The 27,678-nt window shown below is 37.1% G+C and overlaps 1 protein-coding gene across 2 annotated transcripts in view; it reads left to right on the forward strand.

The window, feature by feature from the left end:
- The window catches only part of NKAIN2 (sodium/potassium transporting ATPase interacting 2), a 797,410-nt gene that overhangs the window by 419,385 nt on the left and 350,347 nt on the right, over positions 1 to 27,678 (forward strand). For both annotated transcript variants that reach the window (XR_004968975.1, XM_036318143.1), the window contains exon 3: positions 26,555 to 26,635. Coding sequence is in view for 1 of the 2 variants with exons in the window: in XM_036318143.1 (XP_036174036.1) it covers positions 26,555 to 26,635 (81 nt within the window). In the remaining variant the exon portion in view is untranslated. The remainder of the gene's footprint in view (positions 1 to 26,554; positions 26,636 to 27,678) is intronic.

The following is a 27,678-nucleotide window of genomic DNA, read 5'->3' on the forward strand; positions in this document are numbered from 1 at the left end:
TGGTGTCCCCGGGCTGGCTTTTTAAAAGAGTTATGTGTCATTTCCTTGAAGGATCCATCAGCAGTCTCTTCATGACAAAATCAATCTTCAGTGCAGAAAATCCACTCTGACTCAACCTCTGGGTTAACCTCTCCCACCCCCACCCCCCAACTTCAAGGCATTGGAGGCCCAGCAGCAGGCTTATCACCAAAATGAACTATTGAATGAGAATCCAACCTCTCCTCTTCGTAAACCTCAGATCATTGCAAGGGATTCTCTTGGAGCTCCCAGGGGTAGATGGAAGTTTGGGGAAGGCTATGGCAATCTCTCACTAAGCTTCCTATTCCTACCTTTCAGTTTCTGCTTAAACAGGCTAGAATGGGAGGGCTGAGGTGAAAGTTGAGGGAGCGGAGGTAGGTGAGCGGCCATGGGTGTAGAAACCCATTGCTTTTACTTTTAGAATGGGAGGTGCCTTCTTTGTGTCTTTGTACCAGTCTCGGATAATTTAAACTATTGAAACAGTCTTCTCAGCATCCATCAGCAAATATAAAGAAAAATCACTGAGGGATTAGCCTTACCTTTTACATCCATAGTTCGTTAATGGAGAAGGAACAAAACATTTCTGTTTGGCACTTTGTGCTGGTGTTGTCTTTGAACTCATTTCCTCATTAGTACTCGTTGGGAAGTGTTGCAAACAAAAAGGTTTAGAAGTTTTCTACTCTTGGGTTGTATGGAAGCACCTCATGAGATACACTGTGAGATGACTAATTGGGAAATGCTCTGGGAGACACACCCACAAGACAGTGAGGGAGGCTGGTTAGGGCAGAGAAAAAAGCTGTAAGACTGTCGCTAATGAAGCCTCAGCTCAGCCTGCAAGGATTTCTGGAGCAGGCATAGCCTTTCTGAGTTGTTCTGGGCAAGGCTATGGCTGGGGCGTTTCTCTCCCACTTTAGCAGATCACTAGCTGAATCATGTCCTCTGGAAAGGGCTGCAGCCCTGGGCATGGTAGCTCCCTGAAGTCAGGAACAATGCCCAGTGAGGAGGCTGTGAGCCCTCAACAACAGAGAGGATATGGAAGAGCACCAACCACCACAGTATCCATTACAGAAATCATATGGATTCCTTCTAATATTCCATTCGAATAAGCTGTTCCTGTTTGAACATATATTAACCAGATATTCTATCTCATGAGGGCCTAACACATAGTATGAATATTTCAGTTTATATGGAGGGCCTGCCTCAGTTTCTCTCAGTGTAAAATGAAAACCCTAATGTGGAATATTTAAGATAATAATTATATAAGTTCTTTATGTAATATATGATTAATATAGGCCTGAAGTGGTAGTATATATATGAGTTTCAGTATATTGTCATTAATGAAAATCCATAGAACTTATACTTGAGCAAGAGTTGATGAAGTAGATGTATCTACATTTATAAGAACTTTAGCACCTACAGAATCAACCTGTCTGGCATCTTGTGGTTGTGAAATAATCAATAAAGCCATCCAAGTGTTCCAGGCACATGGCTACAAACTGGCAGAACTGAGAGATAAAGTTATGGATTTTTTTTTCCCAATAGGATATTCTAAAGAGCAAATGAGCAGATATCATTTATAGAAAGAAATATTTACAGTGCCAGGGAAGGTAATGAAAGCACTAAAAATGATTTCTCTCGGGATAGCAGCACAAAAATAAAACCTCATAAAACTGAAGAAACTCAACAATTTTGGAAGCAATTGGCATTTATAAGATTATTCATGGATCAAAAGTTGCAAAGAGCCTGAAATCTTCTCTAGTTTCTAGAGAATCAACATACTGAATGCATGACTTTAATTGTAAAGACTTAGCATATGAATAGAATTGGTAGAGGATTAATGTTCCAAAGTGTTGAATCTCCAAATACAAAATATATTATATTGGCTCTTTGTTCACTGAGTGCAGAGGAGAAAAGATACAATCCTGCTAGATGTCCTTGGTTTTGCCTCCAAAAATGCACATTTAGAGCAATGTCCAGTTCTTTTAGTATTCCGGTGAGAAATGAAAAAATGTGCAGATATGTTCTCATTATTTCTTGTTTGCTTATATTTCTTATTAAAAACATAGCTTATTTTCTGTTAAAATAAAAATAGTATTAGAAACTCAGAGAATATTTCCATTCTTGTAATATTCCTGAATTTTTTCCCTAGAACTTTGCATCTTGGAGGCTCAGAATCATGGAAGAAATATCAGCAGAGTGAATTATAATCAAATAGTCATTAAATTTTGTATTCGCTCTCATAACTATGTATTTCTGTGTGAGACAGAAATGAACATCAACATGTAGAAAAAGGTGATTGATGGATGAATAGACTCAGTGTAATCAGTGTAAATAAAGCAGGCTATGATATATGCCATCTGTCTCATTACTTTACACAACAGTTTGCATAGTTACATTTTATATACTAAGTCTCTGAAAATCTTAAGAATAGGAAAGTAATTTTATAATATACTATTGATGAAAATTATAAAAAATGAAAGTGGTAAAAGGCATTGAGTTTTATTATAATTACAAGAAAAAGGTAAGAAAAAAGTTATGAATTTCAGGTAAAACCTCTTTTTCAAATAGGTTTTCAATTTCTTGTCCTCTTCTCCTTTCAGCACCCTCATGATGGGAATGTAGGTATGCTTGAAGTTGTCCCAGTGGCTCCTTACACTACCCTCATTTTTTTGAAGTTTTTTTCCCTGTTCTAATTGGGTATTTTCTGCTTCCTCATATTCCAGTTCTCAGCTTCATCTACTCTACTGTTGATACCCTATGAGTTACTTTCCATTTCACCTAGTGTATTTTTCATTTTTGACTGGCTCTTTATTATGATTTTCATATCCTTTTTTATACTGTCAAAGTCCTCACTAAATTCCTTGAACATCCTTATAACCATTGTTTTGAACTCTGTATCTGATTGTATGCCTGCCTCCATTTCATTTAGTTTTTTTCTGGAGATGTCTCCTGTCCTTTCATTTGGGACCTGTTTCTATGACTCCATATTTTGGCTGATTCCCTGTGTTTGTTTCTGTGTATTGGGTAGAGCTGCTATGTTTCCTGGAATTGGTAGAGTGGCCTTGTATAGTAAGTTTCCTGTAGGGCCCAGTGGTGCAGCCTCCCCAGTCACCTGAGCTGGGTGCTCTTGGTGCAGCCTTTGTGTGGGCTGTGTGGGCTGTGTGCACTGTCCTGTTGTAGTTGAGTGTTGATTGCAATTGGCAGGTCACTGGGAGGGATTGACCTTCAGGCTGCTCTGCTAGGAGGACTGGCTGCAACTACCGAGGGACTGCTGTGCAAGGGCCAACTGTACAGAGCGATACTTGCTTCAGTGGAGCTTTGGTACCTACCATGTCAGCACCTGAGCATATAGCTCTTGGAGATAGTAGGGTTGGCATGGTCTGAAGCTATCCATCAGGTACACTGACAAAGGGGCCTCCTAGGAGGCGGCCACCACCTGTGTCCTGCTGAAGGCCAACTGGCACAAGCTGTAGAGCAATATTTAGAGGGCTGCTACTTGTTCTGAGTTTGGAGGTACACAGGAGAGGCCACACTGCTAACCAAGGCCAGTTATCATTAGTGCCAGGCCATAGGCCACTTAATAAGAGGTAAGGGTATTCAGAGGCCATATGCCTCTTGTTGGAGAGATTTTAGGAAAGTCTTAAGCATGAGACAAGAGAGGTAATCTGTATGGAAAAGCCACTGGAAAAGGCGTGGGTGGCCTCCAGTTGAGTGGATTAGGGTCTCAGAGAATCACCAGAGTGAGGTGAACAGTGTTAGCCAGGGTTGGTGATGACTCAGATATGGTGCTGGTTCTGTGGGAGTGGCTCAGCAAAGGAACAATGGCCTCTGCCTGCCCTTCTGTTTGGGAGAAAGCTGCCCCTCCAGGCCTTGCCTGGCAATTCAGTTCCTCCCCTTACGACCCTGAGCCTTTGAAACTTCTGTCTCAGTGGAGCTCAGAAGGAGTGAGTCCAAGTAAGTCTGTTCATGGACCTTTTAAGAGGAACTGTAATGGACTCCAACAACCCTCCATTTCACTCAGCCACAATCTCTGCTGGTTTTTACAGGCAGGACTTTGGAGACTTCTCTTCCCAGTACCAGAATTCTGGGCTGGGGGTTCTGAGGTGGGGTTAGGACATCTCGCTCCTTAAGGGGGACCTCTGTATCCCTCCTTATTTTTAACCACCACATATGAGTGTGGGAACAGCCCATTCAACTTTCCAGCCCCTCCTACAAGTCTCAATGCGGCTTCTTTTTTATATCCTTAATTATAGAACTTCTGTTCAGCTACATTTCAGGTGGTTATGATGGTTGTTCCTTAATTTATTTTATAATTTTGATATGGTTGAGGTTCCAAAAACCATGTTTATCTACACAGCCATCTTGATCAGAACCTAAGTAATTTTCTTAAATTAAAGATCTCTAAAATATAGTTCTTCTTACTCAGAAAAAGATTAGAGAAAAATGTTATTTCAATTATTTTAATCATCAAACTATTGATATATGGAAATTTAGTTGAAGAGTTTTCCAACATTCTGATAACAATGAGATTCAGTATGTTTATAACTTGACCAAATATCTATAATATGTAGACCCTTTTCATATGACACTAATAAAAAGTGCATTTTACTTTTCCTGTAACTTTCTTGGCTAATGAAGTTTGCTGGTTGGATTTGTTCTGATCATCCTTAAATCCTTCCATGCTGGCAGTTTTAATTAAAGAAAAAATTCCAATCATTTCTCTAATGCCAGAGAAATGCTAAGTACAAATCATTTCTATTCAGAATTTCAATACCATCTCCTCTGCTAAAGCCTCATGAAATAGTTTTGGCATTTATAGAGTTTTTCATAGACTGCATAGTAAATTGTGAGCAATACTACTTTACTTCTTGTAAAAAAAATATTATGCAGGGCCAGCATAAAGAGATGACAAATGTAGAGATGACAGATGTAGTATAAATTAGTACTCAAATTTTGCTATTTTATTATAGTTTTAGATCACCACACCCCGATTTGGAAATTTTGTCAGATTTGCCGTGCTTTCCCCTAGCAATTCAAATAATTCTTTATCTTGTTATTTGTTTGTTTTTCCTAGTGCAATGTCTGTTTCTGACATTCACTTCAAATTATCTTTGGAGAGAGTGAAGCAAATTATGTATTTTCATTTTAGCAACATTTTCCTTATCTGCTAATAAATAATAATTATTGTTAATTCTTAAGATAAGGTTAACCTCTTGATAAACTTTGGGTTTTTAATATTCTGATGCTATATTTTTTTAAGTGTTTTTTTTTAATAGTTTTATTGATTCCAGAGAGGAAGGGAGAGGGAGATTGAAACATCAACAATGAGAGAGAATCATTGATCGGCTGCCTTCTGCATGCTCCCTACTGGGGATGGAGCCCACAACCCAGACATGTGCCCTGACTTGTTGTTTTTTAAATATATTTTTTATTGATATCAGTTGACTTATAACTTTTCAACTTAACTGAGAATATGAATGCCCAATTTATATATATATATATATATATATATATATATATATATATATATATATTTTTTTTTTTTTTTCTGGGCCGGATAAGGAAGTTATGCTGATACTAAAATGACAAAATCATAATGCTAAATGTAGAAACATAGGGTTAGGTCTAATCCAATCAGGGGAGCAAGTAATTCAGTCCTGTATGATCAAAGTCTTGTAAAATAACAAGACCAGTTCCAGAATCCTGGGCTGGGGGTTCTGAGGTGGGGCTAGGACCCCTCAGGACCCATCTAAATTATTTTTCTAAGCCACCTCCTGTTATAAGCATAGGGATGGAAGGACCTGGGTAGTGGATCAGGTTCTCCTTATTCATCTTCATAGCTGGTCGGAAGCGGATTCACATGAGCATTATGAAACAGAGTATGGTGACCATCTCCCCAGGGAAAGGGCTTGGATATGATGTGGAGATGGGGGTAGGTAAGCAACTTGGGTCTCTCATGTTCTCTGTGGTGTGACTTCAGGGACACATTCAGCATGCTTACTCCCACCTTGGGGAGCGTGCAGAAGTAGGCCAAGGGCTTCTACTTGTGAGCTGAGCCCTCCTTGCTATGTGTGCCACTAAACATAGGTCGAGCCAGCTGTGGCCAGTCCCAACTGGGCTGCTGGAAACTCCAGACCCAGTCGCTGCCACCATAATTGACCAGGACCACAAGACAAATGATTGACTTTCATTCTCAGACCCCAAAGGAAAGGGATTCTAAAGCTCATTGAGTAGACAACTCTGGAGCTTACACTGAACCAAGAGGCATTTGTGAACATTTCCCTCCTTAACGTTTATTCTCAATTACTTACAGTCACATATATTTAACACAGAATTGTGGGTACAGGTGTTTTGCCTGTGTACTTTTTATTTCATAATAAAGCACTGGTGTGTTTTCCAGGCTGTTAGTGGGCTGTAGGTCCTATTTAGGCCTTAGTGTCCCATTGAGTTCACATATAAAGATAAACTTGTGGCCTGCCTGCCCAGTCCCTAGAAAGGAAGTGATAAGATTCAATAAACCATTTTACAAGTAGGAAAACTACCCAGAGAATTTGTGACTAACCAAAAATTATGAAAATAGCACATAGAAGAGAATATATTTAAATCAAGATCTAACTTCAAGCCTTATTCTATTTTCAGCCATAACTAATATTTCACATTCCAAGTGAAATAATCCAATTGATGATTCCATACCCTCTTTGCTCCCCCCTCCAAATATAGAGATATATTTTATCAGTTAACAAATTAAAGATGTCTGGTTACCTCTTTACTCAGCACTAGAAATTTCAGAAGACTTCAAAGACATGTAAAGAACCCTTACCACATTTAATTAGTGATAGAATGATTTTTGTGAGAATTTAATACTCTTTGACAACAATATAATCATGCCATTATCTTGGTTATAAATGTTTTCATTACTTAGAAAATTATTCTGTTCTTTTTCAATCCCAAGTATTTTTATTTGTTTTCCATGACCTCTAGTAACTGAGGGTGCAAAAATGTCATTATGCATGCTGGGCAAATAAATATGCCCATTCATTTTAAGAATCTTGCCCTTTAATTTCATTGAGTTTGTCCCCTCAATCTCTTATTATGCATCAAGGTACAAGGGCAGAACAAATTTATTTTCATTCTGCCCTTTGTTATTTGAAAAAATCAAAGTCAACTCTTTTATTTTCTATTTTTCTAGATTGATAATTCTATATTTTCCAATTTAATTTTAAGTTTTTAATTAGTAACAGCCAGATCATCAGATAGAGAAATTAGTAGCCATAAATTAAGCTACAATTTTTAAATAGGCTTTAAAATATTTGTTGAAAGGTGACCAAATGGAATATGTCACACTTTCACTGTGGACTTTGTGGAAAATCCTTTTGGCTCATCACCCTTCTGCCCTTGAATTGAAACCTGGATTTATTGAGGCAAAGCTGAACTTGCTTGTTTGTGAAATGTGGGGAGGACTACTTCTCTTTTAATTGCTAAAATCATCAGTGCTATCTTGACATTTGGATATATTCCCATTTTATTTAAAGTATTAGCTGTTAGTTCATATGTTTAGTAGCCTCTTGCCTTTCCAGGTTTTTTATTTAAATGTTCATCCTAAATGGCATTTGTTTCTAATGTTATAAGAAATACATTCTTGTAACTGTAGTCTATTTCCATAAAACCAAGTGCCTAGCTCAAAAGAGGAAATTGTAACATTGTGTTTCTTCTTCAGAAGGTCTTTGAAATAAAAAGAAATAAAAAGCAGTTGAATAATGACATTTTGCTACCCTCTGAGAATTTCCAAGGATAAGATTCATCCTAAACAGAGAGCTCTCCCCTATATTCCTCTTAACGTTTCCACATGTGAAAATCATTCATCTCCTTGCCCATCTCCCCCAGTAGACTGAGACCTTACAGACAAACTGCTGATCATTTATTGCTATATCTGCAGCTCCCAGCCTAGTTTATGGGCTCCATAAATGTTTGTTATGAGAATAAATATTTAGCCAGAATGGTGAGGATGTAGTGAAAGTAGTTGACCATTTTGATTTAAAACATTTCATCCATGATATTCAATGAATACCCCGAGGTACAATGACTACCTTATCCTTTGTTTGAAGTGGTGAACTTGATGGAACTATGAAGACTTTTAGGGTGCGTGTGGGTTCTAAACAGCTAATAGTTTCTTCTATAAAGCTTAACTGCTTTCATACAGAGGATGACAAATGAAGACATTAAAGGCAGCTTTAGCCAGAAAATACATAGAAATTGGTTAGCTTGCTGATTTTTGAGGCAATCCGATTCTTTCCTCCCACAGCAAGGCAAAGTTAGGGCCCTGATAAGTGTTCCCAGTGCCCCTGAGCATACTTTCATTGCACGAATTAAAATTTTCACATTAATTACTAAATAATCTGTAAGCAGCCATCATTTGCATGTCTTTTGCTGACTATGAGCCAATGAAAACAGGCAGCCCATGGGGTTTCATCTCAAAGTTAGTACCTCCCAGAGTGCCTAACACAACTAAGTGTTCAAGAATTCATAATTTCTTGGGCACTTCATGCAGTAGGAAGTGGTTGGAATAGATATGTTCACTGAAATCATCCAAGCCATGCCAATCTTGCCTTCCTTTTATCACATTTCATCTCTCTTTTCCCGACTTATTTTAAATTTTCCATGACCCTCTTACTGTTTTCCTAAGAAACCCATAAAGCTTCTTTGCTACTCTCATAATTGTACTTAAAACAGTTTTATTAAAATAATAAATAAAGCATTCCACTTACAAGGTCAATAGTTAATGGAGGAACCTTTTGGATACTTAATTTTACATAGGGATGTGATTCTACACGATCCCAGTGCTTTGGCGGATATCATTTATGTTTACAACAAACATCACCGAAGAGCCAGGATAGAGTGTGTTATGTTGCCTTCACTCTATAAAGGAGCAGCCTGAGCTTCGATTGCTAAGTGATTCACTCACAGGCACACAGTCAGCACTGGCCTACAGAACCACTCCCCGGACCGTCTGTGGTGTAGCCGCTCGGGAGTGATGAAAATGTTGGCATGGCTGCTCGAGAAATGCTGGGCTGGGCTGTACAAGCAAATCAGTTTATCTGATGTTATCCATATGCACTTAATGTTTTAACAACTACTAGTTGTGATGGAAACAAACAGAAAATGTGTAGGAATGAAACACATTTTGCTCTTAAATGATGGCTTTAATATTTACTTGTACATTATGGGAACGCTGTAGTTTTTAACACATGACGTTCTACAATAATCTAGCCATCTCATGATAAAATTGTTTTCCATATAGAGCTACATGTTAATAATTCCAACCAAGAGATAAGTACCTTATGCATAAACAAAGATATATTGCCCTACAAAACCTTGTAAATCAGTTTTATTAGAATACACTTGCCTCTTTGCTTAATAATATGAAAAAGTTTATTTAAAAACAAAATTAGAAAGCCTAACACTTGGAGGTGATCATTTTTTAAAAGTAATTCTAGCTATAACGAGTAAGCATCAATGAGTTTCTAAAAAGATAATAAAATAAACTTAACTTTATATTTTGGGTTGTTATAGATTCCAGCAAGTTACTAAGATAAGCCAGGGATCCCTTAGAGCCTTCACCAAGCTCCCACTAATGGTTATAGCCTACAAAACTATCTACACTAATAAAAGAGAAACATGCAAATTGGTGTCACTCCACTACACCCATCAGCCAATCAGAGCGACTATGCAAATTAACCCAACAAAGATGGCGCTTAATTTGCACATGCAGGTGCGGAGTGAAGACTGAAGACTGAAGAGGCTTGGCTTCTCCACTGTGGCTGCAGTGGAGAAGCCAAGCCTCGCTGCGGCCGGACCAAAGGCCTGGGTCCTGGGTGCCGGAGGAAAACCGGTGCCGTCAGCCAGGGGAAGGAAGGCCTATTGCACGAATCTTTTCATGCAGCGGCCTCTAGTAGTACAATATAAAAAACAAGAAACTGACATTGACACAATGTGTGGGGTTTTATGCTATTTTACTATGTATGCAGGTTTGTGTAACCACCACAGTAATCAAGATACAAAACCATTCGTTCATCACCAAAAAATAAATAAATAAATAAAATAAAAAGCTCCCTAGTGCTCCCACTTATAGGTATACCTACTGGCTTATCTCCATAATTCCTTAGCCCCTAGCAATCAGTATTGATCACTAATTTGATCTTCATCTCTCTAATTGTGTCATTTCTAGAGTGTTGTATTATTAGAGTCATAAAATGTGTCACCTTTTGATATTGACTGGTTTTTTTCACTCTGCATAATGCCTTTAAGATCTTCGCCCTACCTGGTTTGGCTCAGTGGATAGAGTGTCAGCCTGCAGACTGAAGGGTCCCGGGTTCGATTCCAGTCAAGGGCACATGCCCAGGTTGCAGGCTCAATCCCCAGTAGGGGGTGTGCAGGAGGCAGCTGATCAATAAAATAATTCTCTCTCATCATTGATGTTTCTCTCTCTCTCTCTCTCTGTCGCTCTCTCTCCCTCCCTCTCTTTCTCCCTCCCTCCCCTTTTTGTCTGAAATCAATAAAACAAATTATATTTTTTTAAAAAAGATCTATCCAAGTAGTTGTGATTATCAACAATTTTTTCTTTTACATTGCTAAGTAATATTCCATGGTATGTATGCACCACAGTTTGTTTATCCATTCACCTGTCATAGGACATTTAGGTTGGTTCCAGTTTCAGGCTATTAGAAATAAACTTGCTATGAACAATCACATACATGTTTTTTTGTGGACATAGTTATCTCTCTGGGATAAAAATCCAGGAGTGTGATTGTTGTATAATATGGTAAGCAGTTTTTAATCTTTGTTTCTCTCTATATTTTTAAGAAATTGACAAACTACTTTCATAGTGGCTGTTCAATTTTACATCCCCACCAGCAGTGTGAGAGATCTAGTTTTTCTGCATCCTCACCAGCATTTGTTGTGGCCATGATTTCTTTAATTTTAATTCTAATAGGTATGTAGTGAATTACATGATGTTCTTAGTTTGTAGTTCCTTATTGTCTGTTGATGTTGGAAATCTTTCTCATATGGTTATTTGCTATCTGTATATTCTCTTTGATGACGTATCACTTCATGATTTTGCCCATTTTCTCATTGTATTGTTAGCTTTCTTTTTTTTTAAATCTTGCCTTTTGAGGATTGTTTGTATGCCCTAAACATATATATATTTTTTTTCTTGAATCCATTTTACATTTTTTCTTATTTCTGTATTATCCTTTATACTTTTCTATACACCATTTATTCACCTACAGTTTAGTTTGCTTTGGAATTGCACATTTTAATTTAATCATAATTTCTGAATATTTTTTCTGCATCTTTCTTGAGAACTGTCAGTTCTGTTTCACATCTAATCATCTAATTTCTAAACTTATTTCTATTTTTTTTTTGTTCTTTTTGTGGCCTGCTTTCTTAATGTCTTTTAGCTCATTTTGAAATATTAAAGTTTAATTTTCATCTTTTGTGGCCACATTTTTTTGAGGTGACTTTATTTTTATCTCTTTTTTTCCTAGTTTTAATAAAATAGAATTCTCAGAACTTTTAGGAAGAGATATTTTTGAGAAAGCAGAGATGAATCAGAATAGCTTTTACCACATCACCCCTGTAGGGGTGCCTTCTCTCCTGTTACCATGAATGACTCAATATATGGTCTTTCTGTGTAGCCATGTCTGCCTCTCAGAGCTAAGCCTTAGTCAGTAAGCCTCCTTGAGTCCTGTTGTTTCAAGACAGTGCTCTCATATTAAAAAGATACGTCTTGCAGTTACAGGACTTTCTGGGATTTGTTGTCTCTGGACCCATTCCCTCTAGTATTTATCTTTCCCTTACCCTACTTTGGTTGTGTGTTTGGTTTCTAAAAAACTTTGGAGAGAAGTAAAATGTGCATAGCTATATCTCAAGTGGAAGCCAGAGCCCACAAACCAATAGCTTTTAAAATGATATTTTCTTGCCATTTTTCCTTGTGTATAGGAATACAATTGATTTTATGTATTGACCATCCTTTATGGTTGAGCTCTTAATTAATTCTATTAATCTGTCTGCCAATTCTCTTAAAAATAATCACATCATCTATGAATAATGAAAGTTTAATTTCTTTCCAAGTTTTTTTTTTTTTTTTTTTTACATTCCCCTCAGCTGCCTAGGATAGCAAGTATAATGTTGAATAGAAGAGATGATAGCAAGCATTTCTAGTCTTGTGTTTATTCATCCAATTTTATGTTGGGAATAAGAATATCTACTTGATAGGATTGTTTGAGGATACAATGAGGCGATCATGTAACACTATTTTAGCAATTTTTAGTACATATCAAATTGGTAATAAGTGCCAACCATTATTATTTTTAAATGTCAATAAAACCATCCCATGCTATATTCATAGAAGTGTGGAGTGCTACAAACAAGTTAAAGAGCATAGGAAAGATAATTAGAATATGAACATGGACACATTCACAAATAATTATATAATTTGGGCTAGTCTGCACTAAGGAAGAAAATTTGTTTGGAATAAAAATATAGATGCATAATGATTTCTCTAATGAATTCATTTTTCTATATCATTCTCTTCAAAAATAAAAAGCTAGTCACATTTAAATATTTAAAATAATAGCTATTCATTCCATGTTCTATGGACCCTTAGGTATCTGTCCAGGTGGCTTACCTACTGGGATAATCCAGACGCTCAAACTTGAGGGGTGTAAGTCACCATTCGCCTGCTTATACAGTGAGGCTATCCCTCTGATGCATTGCCATCAAAACTAGGTAGGGAATTAGCAAGACTTTCCCCACTCTTTCACCTGGATGCCAAACATATTCTTCCCTGGTCTCACTGACAATCAGGGTTTATTACCTCAGCCAGGAGCGTGACTCCTTTCCTCACTGGTAGTCTCTTGCAGCATAGCTAAAAATGGGTGGGATTCTTGCTTTATCCCCTAATATAAGCATTTCCCTCTGAGCCCAGGGCTTCCAGATACACAGAGCCTAACTTATAGGAACAGGGAGAACAAATTCTCCAAATCCATCACTGGGAGTGATGGTGAGCAGAGCTACTCCTGCTTCCAGTGTTCCACTCCCAGACCCATGTATGTATTCTACCTATTAGAGACCTAGTATCATGTAATAGACACTCATGTTGGGCATATACTGCATCCTGGAGGAAGACACTTAGCCTGGCATAGTATCATCGCCACGTTAGCAAGTCATCTGCATATTTGAAAGCCAAATGAGTGTGTCAGATGGACAGCTTCTAAGTGCCTTAGGACTGACAGATCCCCTAGGCCAGGGGTGGGCAAACTTTTTGACTCGAGGGCTACAATGGGTTCTTAAACTGGACCGGAGGGCTGGAACAAAAGCGTGGATGGAGTGTTTGTGTGAACTAATATAAATTCAAAGTAAACATCATTACATAAAAGGGTACGGTCTTTTTTTTCAATAGTTTTATTCATTTCAAACGGGCCGGATCCGGCCCGCGGGCCATAGTTTGCCCACGGCTGCCCTAGGCATTTGTTGACTCTCCTTTAACTATTGTACCACTGCTGTGTTTTATGGGATGCTGTGTTGGTGATCTAAACATACTTTCAGCCCTCAGTTAGTGGTTCTTCTAAAGCCTAGAGACAGGAAAGGCAATCCATATTCACAATGTTTCACTTTCTGCTCAGATGAATTACTCCCATGTTAGGGTAGAGGGGGCCCAATGTAATTATCTGTTACAGACTGAATATTAGTCTTCCTAGGAATGGTTCCATATTGGGGACTCACTATTACCTAGGGAGTAACACTCCTATTTTTAAAAAAATATAGTTTTATTGATTTCAGAGAGGAAGTGACAGGGAGAGAGAGATCGAAACATCAATGATGAGAGACAATTATTGACCAACTGCCTCCTGCACATCCCACAGTGGGAATCGAGCCTGCAACCTGGACATGTGCCCTGCCTGGGAATTGAACCATGACCTCCTGGTTCATAGGTCAACACTCAACACTGAACCACTTGGGCTGGGCAGGACCATTCCTACTTTTAACGGTTATCAGGTTTCTCTGGTAGTGAACTCTGCGATTCACATGCAGCTCATTTGGGGGGACTCTTATCAGGAACACCACTTGTAATGGAGTGAGGTTGAGGTCAGTGAGAATGGTCAGAAGTTGAACTGTAACACAGCAGCACATGCAGGGCTCTGAAACTGGGCTGGGCTTCCATATATGTCCTGAATTGAAAATAGGGCCTGGGAGCTTTGTACTTCAGTGTCAACCAGTCATGAGATGAGGGTTGCTCCTGGAGGTGAACATAATCATAAGCAAGGCAGAGCACTGTGACCGTGGGTAATTGCAATGAGGGTCGTGCCTGTGAACTACCAACAGGCAACACTGCTGGCATCTGGATAATGATCAGTGCCTCAGTCCTAAAGGGGCACCTTAGCAGTGCCCACAGCGTTCACTACAGTCTGACTTCTAGAATGCTTTACTTGAGTCCTATTTATTCCAAATGCATGTTTGTCACCCTGGAATTGTGTACAGAAATAAGTGTGTACCAAAATAAATTAAGAATCTTTTCCAATTTACACGTAGGATCTATATAAAAAAATATGATTGCCACATGAAGGCAACACTATTAATGCACCAACAATAAACATGATTTTATAAGTTGTTGGGATGGATTTTCACCATTCCTCATAATTACTTACCTTATAATACCTTATAACCTTGTATTTGCAAGGCATGCCTCTGCTAAGACTTATCTTCTGTAGTCATTGAGCAGGAAAAACCCACAGGAGTATATATAGGTATCCAGTCCAAGACCATGGCTTCATTATACTCTAAGTACCTGGACTAAATAGTCACAGGCATGCATAGTAATTTAATGAAGATACAATAACTTTTTGGTGAAGATACAATGTACAATCCAAATATGAAACTTTACTTCCTATGCTGATTTGAGCTAAATGCAATTTTACTCTTCAGTAAGAGGAAACATTTTTTTTAAGAGGAAACATTTTTAAGAGGAAGATAATTTTTAAACTTTTTAAATCCTTGAATGCTAAATTTTAAGCTAAGCGTTAGTAATTTTAGCCTTAGAGTGATTAAAAAATTAGAATAAACTAATATGTGTGATGAAACATAACTATTATCAGTGCTTGCAGATCATCATTACTTGACTTTTTTTTTTCATCTTTGGAAAAGTTAATACATATTAAGCTCTCATTCAAATGTTATTTTAATACTACATGTATATTAACATTTATCAATTTGGGGGCATAATTTTAACATATTCTCCAAGGCCCTGTCTACTGACAACACCACATTTGATCAAATAGTATCAGTCTTGCAAATAATGTGACTACATAATTGCCGTTACAAGGCCTGATGGATTTTTCTCAAGATATATTCCTTAAAAAGTATACATTCTTTATCAAAGTGTTCTTATATCATAATACAAAAAGTGATTACCAGTGCTAATAATTTGGGTTGAAATCATTCTGCAATCATTACTTCCAATAAAAATGATTGACTGTCTAAGTGACTGACACGAGGAGTGAAATACTCTATTTATTTCTATTACCATTGTTGGACTAGCCCATAGGCACTGCAGCGAAGGCTTGCAATGTGAGAAAGGATATACTTCTCCAGAAAAATAACAATAAACTTACCTTCCATTCATCCAGGAATGTTAGTTTCAAAAGTAGACAGAAATTCCAATATTTTTCAGAATATACAGGTAGATTCATTAAGGAGTCAGAATTTAAACCCAGGTCTCCTAACTTCTAGATATATCTTTCTATTAAATAATTAACTTAAATAAGTGATATTAACACTTATATTTATAGAAATCTGCATAGGCAAATTAAGGTTATATATCAAAATGTCTTAGAATTCAAAAGAAAATACATCTGCCTAAAGAGAGCCTGAAAGACCCTATTAAATTCAGTCTACTCATACACTTGATCTCTTTTGGAAAATTCCTTGACAGTTAAAAATCTTTTATAAAAAATTGAAAATTTCCATATTGATGTATTAGTTTTATACTGTTGTAAACAAGTTACCACAAACTTAGAGGCTGAAAATAACTCGCATTTATTCTCTCATAGTTCTGAATGTCAGAAATGCGGGGGGACTTGGCTGATTACTGTGCTTAGGGTCCAATGAGACAAAAATCAAGATAGTGGCTGTCCTGTGCTCTTGTCTGGGGCCCAGGGTGGGGAGGGGGGGGACCATGGACTTACAGCTCATTCAGGTTGTTGGCAGAACCCAGTTCCATTGGATTGTAGCACTGAGGTCCTCATTGCCTTGCTGTCTGCTGGCCTGTGATGGTTTTCAGCCTTTGGTTCTTCATTTATCTCTGACGTCCCCCTTGGCCACCAGCCATAAAAAGCTATCTGCTTCAAGACTCATGTGATTCGATTAAGCCCACCTGGATGATCTCTCTGTTTCAGGTCAACCTGATAATGTCCCTGCTTTATGTCTATGGTGTAATACAATAACAAAGAGTTTGTTCGCTCACTATGTCCAGACTCTAGCGATTGGCCTAGAACACATTTAGGGAGCAATCATTCTGCCTACCACAATTAAAATAAGAAATAAAATGAAATGAACTTAAGAAAACTGCTAAAGCGATTATTTAAAACACTGATTGATTAGTATTTCATTTATGAATCCAAATTTTCACGTAAAACCAAAGGCGTTAATTAATAAGCGAAACATGTAACTTTACATTTTTGTCCTCAAAAACTATTTTTAACCTTTTTCTCAGAACCACTCCTCTATCCCAACTTCTTTTTTCTTTTTTTTATTAAATATATTTTTATTGATTTCAGAGAGTAAAGGAGAGGGAGAGAGAGATAGAAACATCAGTGATGAGAGAGAATCACCAATTGGCTGCCTCCCGCACGCTCCCCACTGGGGATTGAGCCCGCAACACAGGCATGTGCCCCTAACCGGAATCGAACCCAGGACCATCCACTGTGCAGGTCAACGCTCCATCCACTGAGCCAAACCAACCAGGGCTTGATGGAAATCTTATCCAAAAGCAAGTTAGGAGATTATATTGTTGTAGCAGTTTAGGATGTTTGGGAGAACCTTATACCCAGCCCACACTTACAATCTAATATAATAGAAAGGACCCAAGATGAATGGAGTTTATTTAATGTGCCAGTCTAAAACAAGACAAAAACAAAAAGTATTTTGACCTACATCTGTATTTGGATGTTTTTAAATCAAACAAGTAGATGTTTTTAAATGTCATATTGATAGATTTACCATATCCCCTAATGAGGATAATTTGTGTATTTTAGAAGGTTGTTTGCCTATTAGAAGTGCTTCAAATCTCAGATGAAAACTAGCAGTATAGAAAAGCTAAGCAGAGATTAAAACTTTTCTGGAAAGGAGGCTGGTTATTTTTCTAATCCAAAAGGGGGGAAAAAATAGACTATGCTTACTCAGTCAAAATTCCCAACCATCACACATCTACCATATCATAGTGAGGTATCAATCTATAATAATGAAAGCATAATATGCTAATTAGACCAGACAGCTGAACAGCCTTCTGGATGTCATTCCGGACATCCTTCCGGACGAAGCTGCGGTGGTGGGGGCCGAGGCAGAGGTGGTTAGGGGCAATCAGGCAGGCAGGTGAGCAGTTAGGGGCAATCAGGCAGGCAGGTAGAATGGTTAGGGGTGATCAGGCAGGCAGGTGAGCAGTTAGTGGTGATCAGGCAGACAGGCGAGCAGTTAGGGGAGATCAGGCAGGCAGGCGAGTGGTTTGAGGTGATCGAGCAGGCAGGCAGAGTGGTTGGGGGCATCAGGTGGGAAGGCAGGTGAGCAATTAGGGGCGATCAAGCAGGCAGGCAGAGGGAATAGGGGTGATCAGGCAGGCAGGCAGAGTGGTTAGGAGCAATTGGGCAGGCAGGCAAGTGGTTAGGAGTCAGCAGTCCCAGATTGTGAGAGGGATGTCCAACTGCTGGTTTAGGCGGGATTGGGCCTAAACCAACTGTTGGACATCCCCCGAGGGGTCCAGATTACAAGAGGTTGCAAGCCGGGCTGAGGGACCTCCACCCCTGACCCCTCTACATGTATTTCATGCACCGGGCCTCTAGTATATATATGTATATAAAAGCCAAGAAACCGGAACGGCTGGAATGACCAGTCGCTATGATGCACACTGCGGCCAGCCAACCTCCCGCAGTCCCTCCCCCTGGCTGGCCCAGCCCCAAATTGGGTCCCTCCACCCCCAGATCAGGGCCAAGGCCAGCCGGCCAACCTCCCACGTCCACTCCTTCCAGCGGGCCAGCTGGACCCCCACCCATGCACAAATTCGTGCACCGGGCCCCTAATATTTATATAGATTTTGAAAATGTCATTGCTAACTTCCTACTTTTGACCTTTCAAAATTCCCTGTTTCATTCTTATATTAATATTCTCTGTATTTCCATAGTATTTTTCTTCCTTATAAAGATAGAAATGTTTTACATTTCTAATGAGACACCTAACACAATTTGTATTTTTCTTCTTTGTATGCTCCTTAAGTTGAATCTTGCCGATTGTAAGACACTGTCTGATTCATGGTCTTCCTCTAGGATCATCTGAAATATTTTACTTACTTTGTGTTTAATACTAAATTACTTTTCTATTTAGTTGAATATGTATAGTCTAACTAAAGCAAAGAGTTTTGCTATTTCTCTAGGGAAAAAAAAAGAGACTCATAAGAAATTCTAGCAATGATTCACATTAGCATATTAAAGAGAACAAAATATTAGGCTGTGCATAGGTTACAGTGGCAGATAGCACCCCTCCAACACACACACATACATACTAACTCTCTCTCTCTCTCTCCCTCTCTCTCTCTCTCTCTCTCTCCCTCTCCCTCCCTCCTCTCTCTCTCTCTGTCTTTCTCTCTCTCTCTCTCCTAACAGAATCTGAATTTTGTTCAGATATTTGGATGGTTAGCAAAGCACTCAGGGAGGTCTGATCCTCTCTCAGGTCCAGGACATGAATTACATTTGGTTTACAACAACCAGGATAATCCTAATCCTTTTTGCCAGTGATTGGGTTCAGGAAAGTAGCATGAGATTCAGTTTTACCTAATGAGATGAAAGAAGCCTTCCAAGTGCCTCTGGGATGTTTTTCCTCCTGAAAGAATAAAGTGTTGCAGAAGGAAGGGATATTTTTCTGACTGCAGAGGATAACTGTGTGAGGATTTGAAAGAAAATCCCCCAGGAATAGGTCAAGAGCCATGGCAGCACGGAGTCATTGAGCCAACAGTAGCCCACTTCCAGACTCCATGTATGAGAAAAGATTTTTAAAGCCCTGTATTTAAACTACCTGTAGTTCAACCTATGTTACTTGCAGCCAAAAACATTTCTTAACTGAAACAGTTGCTTTTTTACTTGCTTTAATTTTTATCCAGTTTACCAAAAGAATCCTGAAGCTAGTAGATCTGAGCCCTGCTTTTGAAATAGTAAATGGCAAGCTGTTTAGTAAATTGATGGGGGGAAAATGCTTTTAAGATGAGGAAAAAAGCTATGCAGTTTTCACTCATTACTAAACATTACCAGATGAATTAGCATCTATCTCCAAATGAATAGTTGCGATCTATGAAGTACTCACGCACCTAGTTTATCATATTGTAGGAAAATATATATATATATTTATGTTTTCATGTGGCCACTGAGTTGAACTTTGCTTCATGGATTTATTCATATTAGCCAAAACTGCTCTTTCTGGTGGGATTCCCCTAGGCTTAGGGTTGTAGGACTATAAATACCTTGGAATAAACTATTTTGCTTACTTAAAAAACAAGAAATTAGTCATACACAGGTGTCTACATGCTGAATGAGTGTTATTGTTTTTTCAAAGGGAATTATTTTTCACTTTTTGTTTCAAAAGGAAAGAATGCCTTTGGGGAGAGTGTTTTTATTTGGAGTTGCATAAAATTTAATAGCCATGTTTAAATGTTCATTAAAATTATGCCCCTTGGATACACTAACATTTATAGTCTGTATTAGAAATAGTCTATTTAAGCAAAATATATATTAAAGTATGATTTAGTATGTCAAACTAAACATTTTTAAACATAATCCAAATATCTCGGAATTGATAAAAATAGAACAATAAAAAAACACATAAAAGATAAATAATAGAATTCATTGAATAGCTCATGGCAAATCATTGAATTGATATATATGTTGCAGAATACTTAAGGAGACTTTTTAATCAAGTGAAAAAAATTAGGTAAAAAATATGATCAAGATTCGTATTTAATGTATACACATAATTGAAACATTTTTATAATAAAAGCAATGGAAATATGTGCATTAAAATAATACTGATGATTTTAGTTAAGTACTGTAAATTTTAAATGTTTTCTATAATAAGACATTTCTGTAACTGCAAGAAAATATAAAACTGATTTTAAAATGAACTAGGAGTTATGAAATTTTTACAATGTCAAAATAAATATAAAAGTACAAGGAAGCTTGAGTAAGTATATCATGGCAGGCAGCATTGGAAAAAAATGGGAAAATAGAAATAGGCCTTACTCTATGACCAGCAACACAATTTATGATTAGATTCTGGCTAATTACCTAATCACATCATCCCTCATCAAACCAGGAGTTGTCATAGTGTATTTTTATAGGTATTTCTCCAAAAGTACGTTTTCATTTTTATTTATTTTTTATGTTTTCTAATTAATTTCAGAGAGAGATAGAAACATAAATGATGAGAAAGAATCATTGATATGCTGCCCCCTAAACCCTCCTACCAGGGATTGAGGCCACAACACAGGCATGTGCCCTGAGCAGGAACCAAACCGTGACCTCCTAGTTCCTAGGTAGATGCTCAACCACTGAGCCACACTGGTTGGGCAAGGGACACATTTTTACAGAATGAAGAACATGTAACAGGATTGATGAAATAGAAGAAAGAATTCAAATCATAAGGCAGACTGTCATAAAATGATCAAGAATTTGGAAATGAGATGTTTAATTTGGGCCACTATTGCTCTTTTTTTCTCATAACAATGGATGAGAAACTGATGAGAATGCCTAAGCAGATTAAATGATACTGCTGTTGCAGTTGAGAAAATTGAGCTAAAATATAATTAGCCTTCAGCAAAAGATTAATATATTCCAATCATTTTAACCAGGGATATTTGTTTTATGGGTATACATTTGTATCTATTAAAACACCTTCACTGTTAATATTAAAACACCTATTATTAATCATTTTAAACTGTTGCTTAAAGAAGTTGTTTTAAGACATGGTTTGCTAATCCAATGCTTCTTTGGAATGCTTCTATCACAGTTCATTAGAACTGATTACATTATTTTTTATATTAGAGATATATCAGTGATATTGCTCCCTAGTTAAAAAATCATACCTGAACACATTTCAATACATTGCATTGATTGCATATTAATGATCAATATAAATCATCTTAGGGAATAGTTATACCCTGTAATGTTTTTTTGCAGCATCTGTTATAGTCACTTGCTTTCTGCTGGTGATTAATAAATGTAAACTGATTCACTGGCCCAACTCTTTTTCTAATTAAGCACTTATGGAAGCCTGTGGCCAGTGTTTCATTTTCTAATAATTATGGTAATACGATTGAATAATAGTTTTCTAAATTGTGGTGGTTTTTAAGTATAATTCACTAATATAATTCAGATCACTTACATTTTTTTCACTGAAATTATTTTTAGAATCATTGTGAATAGTGGAAAAGATGGGAAAATTCACTTGTCTTAAATGATAGCCTCCTTTTTACCAGAATTTTTCTAGAAGAAATTATTTTGGTAATATAATGCCATTAAGATTGGAGTTTTCCCCCAATTTAATTTATGAATTGAATGTAATTCAAATAAAAATGAAGAATTGTGTCTGTATATGTGTATATGAAAACCTGAAAAACTGATGTTAAGTTCATGTGCTTTGTCTATGTTAACTATCCTTTATAACTTAAAAATATATAGACTTCCATTTTAGGAAGCTTAATTGTAAGAGAAAGAAGTAGAAACACTGGCAGTGCTATAAAGGTGTGATTCATTATTTTCCAGGCAGATGTTTATCAGTCTTTTGTCTGAGGCACTACCATCCTAGTTATTATGGAACCACAACATGCAATATCACTGTGGCTCTGGATCTGGCCAGTATTTTGGCCTATCATGATTGACAGCCTTATCTAATTTTTATCTTGCACAGCTAATTAGATTTCATCATTACGGCCCCAAATACAATATGGAACCCATGATGATTCAATTACTGTTTTTTTTCAGTTGATAATGCTGACTATCGAGCTGGAGACCCAAGTCAAATCCATCTCTCAAATGGTCCACTTAGACCTGCAGAAATCAACCCTTAAAGAATGAGTTTAATCATGCAATGGGATTTGTCCATCATTACAGATAATCTCATAATTGTTACCTTAAACATAAAATATAAGATTTTTTTTGCCAGAAAAGATGAGGATAAAGAAAAATTGTAGCAGAAACTGTAAGTTAGGTCCTGTTTGGCAAGCCTGAGACTTTGTTATCCTGTTAGGCCATCTCCTGGGCAGTACATCATTTTCAATTACATTCAAACTGAGCAATTGTCAATTATATCACATCAACTAGCTGTAGCAACTGGGAAGAAGTTACTACACATTTTTACACCCTTAAATAATTATGATGAGTAATATTTTGAACAGTATGAACCATAAGATTTATTGACAAAAAATCATTCATTGGCCAAATTACAAGGGAACACAAAATCTTCAGTATTAAAGAATTACTATGTAAAATCCAGTTAGAGGAGATTTGATTTAGATAAATGCCAGTTGTTAAAATGAGAAAAACAAGAACAAAAGAGATTCTTTTTCAAAAAAAAAAAAAGAGGAGAATGAAGGAAGACTGTATAAGAAGTTAAATGAGAGAAAGCTAATGAGTTAAGTTAAATGAGATACAGTGAAATTAGATAAAGGCCTGCCTTTGAATGGTGATGCAAATGAAAGGTCACCCTCTGTAGCAATGTGAGTTTCTCTGTTTATTAAAGTGCCACATCACTAAAGGTGACAATTCTCTAATAAACCTTTAATGAAAAAGAGTTCAGGTGAACTAACTTGTTTATAATAAAGTCAATAAAATGAAAATACCCCTTTGGATGACTCTGATCAGAAAGGAATAAAAAAGGAGAACAAAAGTGCTAGCTGGATAGTTCACTTGGTTAGAGTGTCGTTCTGATATGCCAAGGTTTTGGGTTTGATTCCTCATCAGGGCACATACAACAAGGAGCCAATGGATACATAAATAAGTGGAACAACAATCAATATTTCTCTTTCTCTCTCTCTAAAAATCAATAATTTTAAATAGTGTGATTTGAAAAAAAAGAACACAAGCATTACTAATTAATACTATAAAAGAGCAACTGCTGAAATACAATATAGAAAAATGCTTTATAATTTTATAGCATGGCAAATCAGAAATAACAAATTACCACTTAATGAAATCAAATGAAGAAAGGTTTGCTTTGCCGTAACTGGTTTGGCTCAGAGGATAGACCGTCAGCCTGCAGGCTCAAGAGTCCCAGGTTCGATTCTGGTCAGGGGACATGTACCTTGGTTGTGGGCACATCCCCAGTGGGGGGTGTGCAGGAGGCAGCTGATCGATGTTTCTCTCTCATCGATGTTTCTGACTCTATCCCTCTCCCTTCCTCTCCGTAAAAAATCAATAAAATATATATTAAAAAAAGAAAGGTTTGCTTTATATAATACCATCTGTCGCCTTTGGTATTAAGGTGTAAAAAAAGAAAACTTATTCTAAGGAGGAATATGTTGCATTAGGGAAACAAAGAAAACAAGACTAGACTGCAAGTTCAATTAGTAGAAGAGAGTTCTATGTGAGTTTATGTAGAAAGCATTTTTGTTTTACATCCTAAGTAGATAAAAGTTTGAAGATAGTGCTTATTTAGCTGTCCATTATTAGTAAGGGAAGGAGCGGGTGTCACCATGAGCAAAGGACATGATAAAACACTCTGTTCATTCTTTCATTTTTTCTTAGTTACTTAAACTAAGGCATAGGAACCTCCAGGCACTTTTTATTTTTTCTCACCCTTAAAATAGGACCCAACACTTCACCATATTTCTAAAACTAAAATCTAGATCTTCAAAGCGGTTGAATAGGTTTACATTTTTGTTTTGTTTTTTAAAAATGAGAGATGAATTTACACTTCCCAATACTAAGCAAACATAGATGTCTCCTTAGCTGTGCGCTAGAACTGAGATCTTTGCTGCAGACAGCTCAGCTTTTTTACCTTATTTCTAGCCCTGAGCCCTCAAGTCAAACAGCCTCTCCAACTTTTTTTTTTGTCTTAGACCATTTAGTTTTGCCCATACTTTAGTCTTACTAACATTGTACCTATCCAGCAGTTAGATGAACCCATCGCCTGGAAAACAGCTGAGTCATTATTATGTGTCACATTAACTCATCATATAGGGATCTCAGTCCTCACATTTCATGAGTGATCATAGTACACCCATAGAAACCAGGTCTAGGAGGGGAGAAGAGGTTCTGCATCCGAAAATACCAAGATTTTTCCATATTGCTCCTCATCCATCAATTTACGAAATGTTTTCTTAGTGCTTATTTTGCGCAAAACACTAAGTTAAATTAGAGACATAAATATAAATTTTTTAATGGACCCTTTTCTGGAGGAGCTTATGCAAATTGATATAAGACATTTGGGATGAAATTAGGACAAGCAAGGTCTTACTAGAACACTAAGCAGGATTAAGCCAATTCTAATTAAATATCATTTAGGAGGTAATATTTAAATTGACCTTTAAAGAAAAATAAAATATTGATGGATGGTAAGAGGAGTACCTAAGGGATAAAAAAAAAATTATTAAAAAATAAAGGAATAACATTTAAAAAAGCACAGAGGTGGCAAATAACTACCCATGTACATGGAGCTGTAAGTAATTCAATATGTTTGAAATCCATGATGAAAGATTAAATGAAATGCGTCTGAAAAATATAAAATGGTACAAGATTATGGACGTCCTTGAATGACAAAATAATGGTTTTAGAATCATTCTATAAATAACTAGAGGCCTGGTGCACAAAATTGTGCACTGGTGGGGTCCAGCCAGCCTGGGCCCGATGGCCCCCATTGTGGGTGGGGCCAGCTGGGGTGAGGGGCCGCAGGTGTTCTGGTAGTTCCACTGTTTGGTCAATTTGCATATTACCCTTTTATTATATAGGATGGAAGCCATTGGTGTTTATCAGAGAAATGAAATCCTCTCGTCCCACTTTTTAAAATTCCCATCCACTGTTTTCTTTGTTTACAGCATCCTTCCACCATTGTCCTTCAACCCCCAATGATTTTTGGTTAAGTTTATATGTTCGTTTGATTCAATTCTTATGGAAGGTGTTTCACTTCTTCTGTTAAGCTTTGTAGGACTAGTTTTTCTCAGAATAAGTTTACACTTCTCCCATCTTCCTTGCTTGTGCTCAGATTATTTTAATGATTTTTGTATAATAAGCATCTTTTTTTTCTTTAAATCTACCCTTACCACTTGACTTGTTTTCAGGGAGAATTTATCACTGGTCTTTGATTCCTCAATATCTTTCCAGCATGTTATTTTCCAGATACTTAAACAATTATAGTTGACTGACTGGTCAGCACTATGTCTTGGTAAGAAAACGTCATCCTCAGGGAAGAAGACAAAATAGAAAACAGAATAAAATTAAAGATAATAGCTACATAGTCACTGTAACAAGAGATTATGAGAGGATAAAATAAGAAGGTAAAGAGGGAAATGAAAAGAAGACCACAGAAAGAGAAAGCTGATTAGATGGAACAGAAATAGAAGGACTATTTGTGGATGAACCCAAATAATTTGGAGAAAATTTGTATTATAATGGTTTGATTTTTTGCCAAAGAAAAATATGAGTCCCCTTTTTTTTAAATATATATTTTATTGATTTTTTTTTTTACAGAGAGGAAGGGAGAGGGATAGAGAGTTAGAAGAATCGATGAGAGAGAAACATCGATCAGCTGCCTCCTGCACACCCCCTACTGGGGATGTGCCCGCAACCAAGGTACATGCCCCTGCCCAGAATCAAACCTGGGACCCTTCAGTCCGCAGGCGGACACTCTATCCACTGAGCCAAACTGGTTAGGACTATGAGTTCCCTTTGATGGTTTGTATTTAATACTTCTTTGGAGCATCCAGTTCTTTAGATATCTAGAAGTCATAGTCATTGCCCCTTAAAACAGAATGTGGGCTAGTATTTCTTTTGTCTTAAGTCTTAAAAAGTATCCTTAAGCAAGTTTGAGCTATAATACTTGAGTCCATAACAGTGAGAAACATACCAAGAGAGAAAAAGGTGCATCTCATCCTGTTCCCTAGAAAGAAGCAATGTCTAGTATTTCTCACTAATCTTAAAACTTGCGTTCAAAAGTTCAAGTTCTATTTAAATCTTACTCAGCCGATTCAAAATTAACTATATGTTGTTTCTCTCTTGCTTTCCCACAGTATGCTGTCTGGCTAATCCTCTGGGTTACGTGGAATGTGTTTGTTATCTGCTTCTACCTGGAGGCCGGGAATCTCTCAAAGGTAATTTGCCATCTGATTTGCCTGTGTCATCAATAATGTGTTACTAAGTCTCTCCCTAAGTAAGGCAGAGTCTTCACCCTGCTCTTGTGACTTAGATGTGCCTCAAATGAAGGTCAACTGAAAGTTGTCCTCATCTATATCTCTGCATTTCTACCATCGAAGATATACTTTAGTGTGTGACAAAATGTATTTTTATTTTTAAGCAAAACTAATGTGAAATATTGATTATTATAGTGACCAATGATGTCGACTTTTAAAATATTGACTGATGAGGGATTTCTGAAGCAGAATAGGAATTTTTTTTAGAGATAAAATCTTGAAGATTAATTCCCTTAGTTTGCTTATTGCTCTGGTAAAGATTTTCCTGATTGGGCCCAAATAGCAATGAAATAATTTGAACAATGAATGGGTTTTAATTGAGTACAGTTGTTACCAGAGGCATATAATTTATTATTTAGATTAAAAAATGAACACTTTATTCTAAAATAGTCTACGAAAGACTTACAATACTTGCTTTTTCATTAGGTTTCTTTATTTTGCGCTGTTCTTAGGTATGTGTATATTTGTTTTTGAGCGTGTAGGTTGACTTTATATTTCTAACACAAATGCCTTTACTATTGAAATGATGTAGTTTTTAAATCTCTAAAACCAGCATCCTTCTTCTTTTGGGATACAGTTAACACCAGGTAAGTCAAGTGAGGTAATCCATTCAAGGAGGCAGCATGTCTGACTTGAGATGCTTGAGTGGTTGCAAACCTGTATTTCTTAATATTGACTTTAAAAGGCAGATGGTAACATGTTCCTCTACCTATCCCTGTTTAGAACAGAAAGACCCTGCAGAGACGTTGGCATTTTAAAATCCCAGAGATGATAACCTGCTTTAAAAGGCAAAATAAGTGAGCTATAAAGTCACCAGGAATTACCTTTGCAGGGCTATATATTTTGGGGGGTTGAGGGATGGGGTTAGTAGTAATACACATTTATAATCTGTCATACAGGAGGTTTTCAAAGTGCTCTGAGCATTTGCAAGGATGCTTATATGA

Source organism: Myotis myotis, unplaced genomic scaffold (genome assembly GCF_014108235.1).
Source record: "Myotis myotis isolate mMyoMyo1 unplaced genomic scaffold, mMyoMyo1.p scaffold_m19_p_7, whole genome shotgun sequence".
In the NCBI taxonomy this organism is placed as follows: Eukaryota; Metazoa; Chordata; class Mammalia; order Chiroptera; family Vespertilionidae; genus Myotis; species Myotis myotis.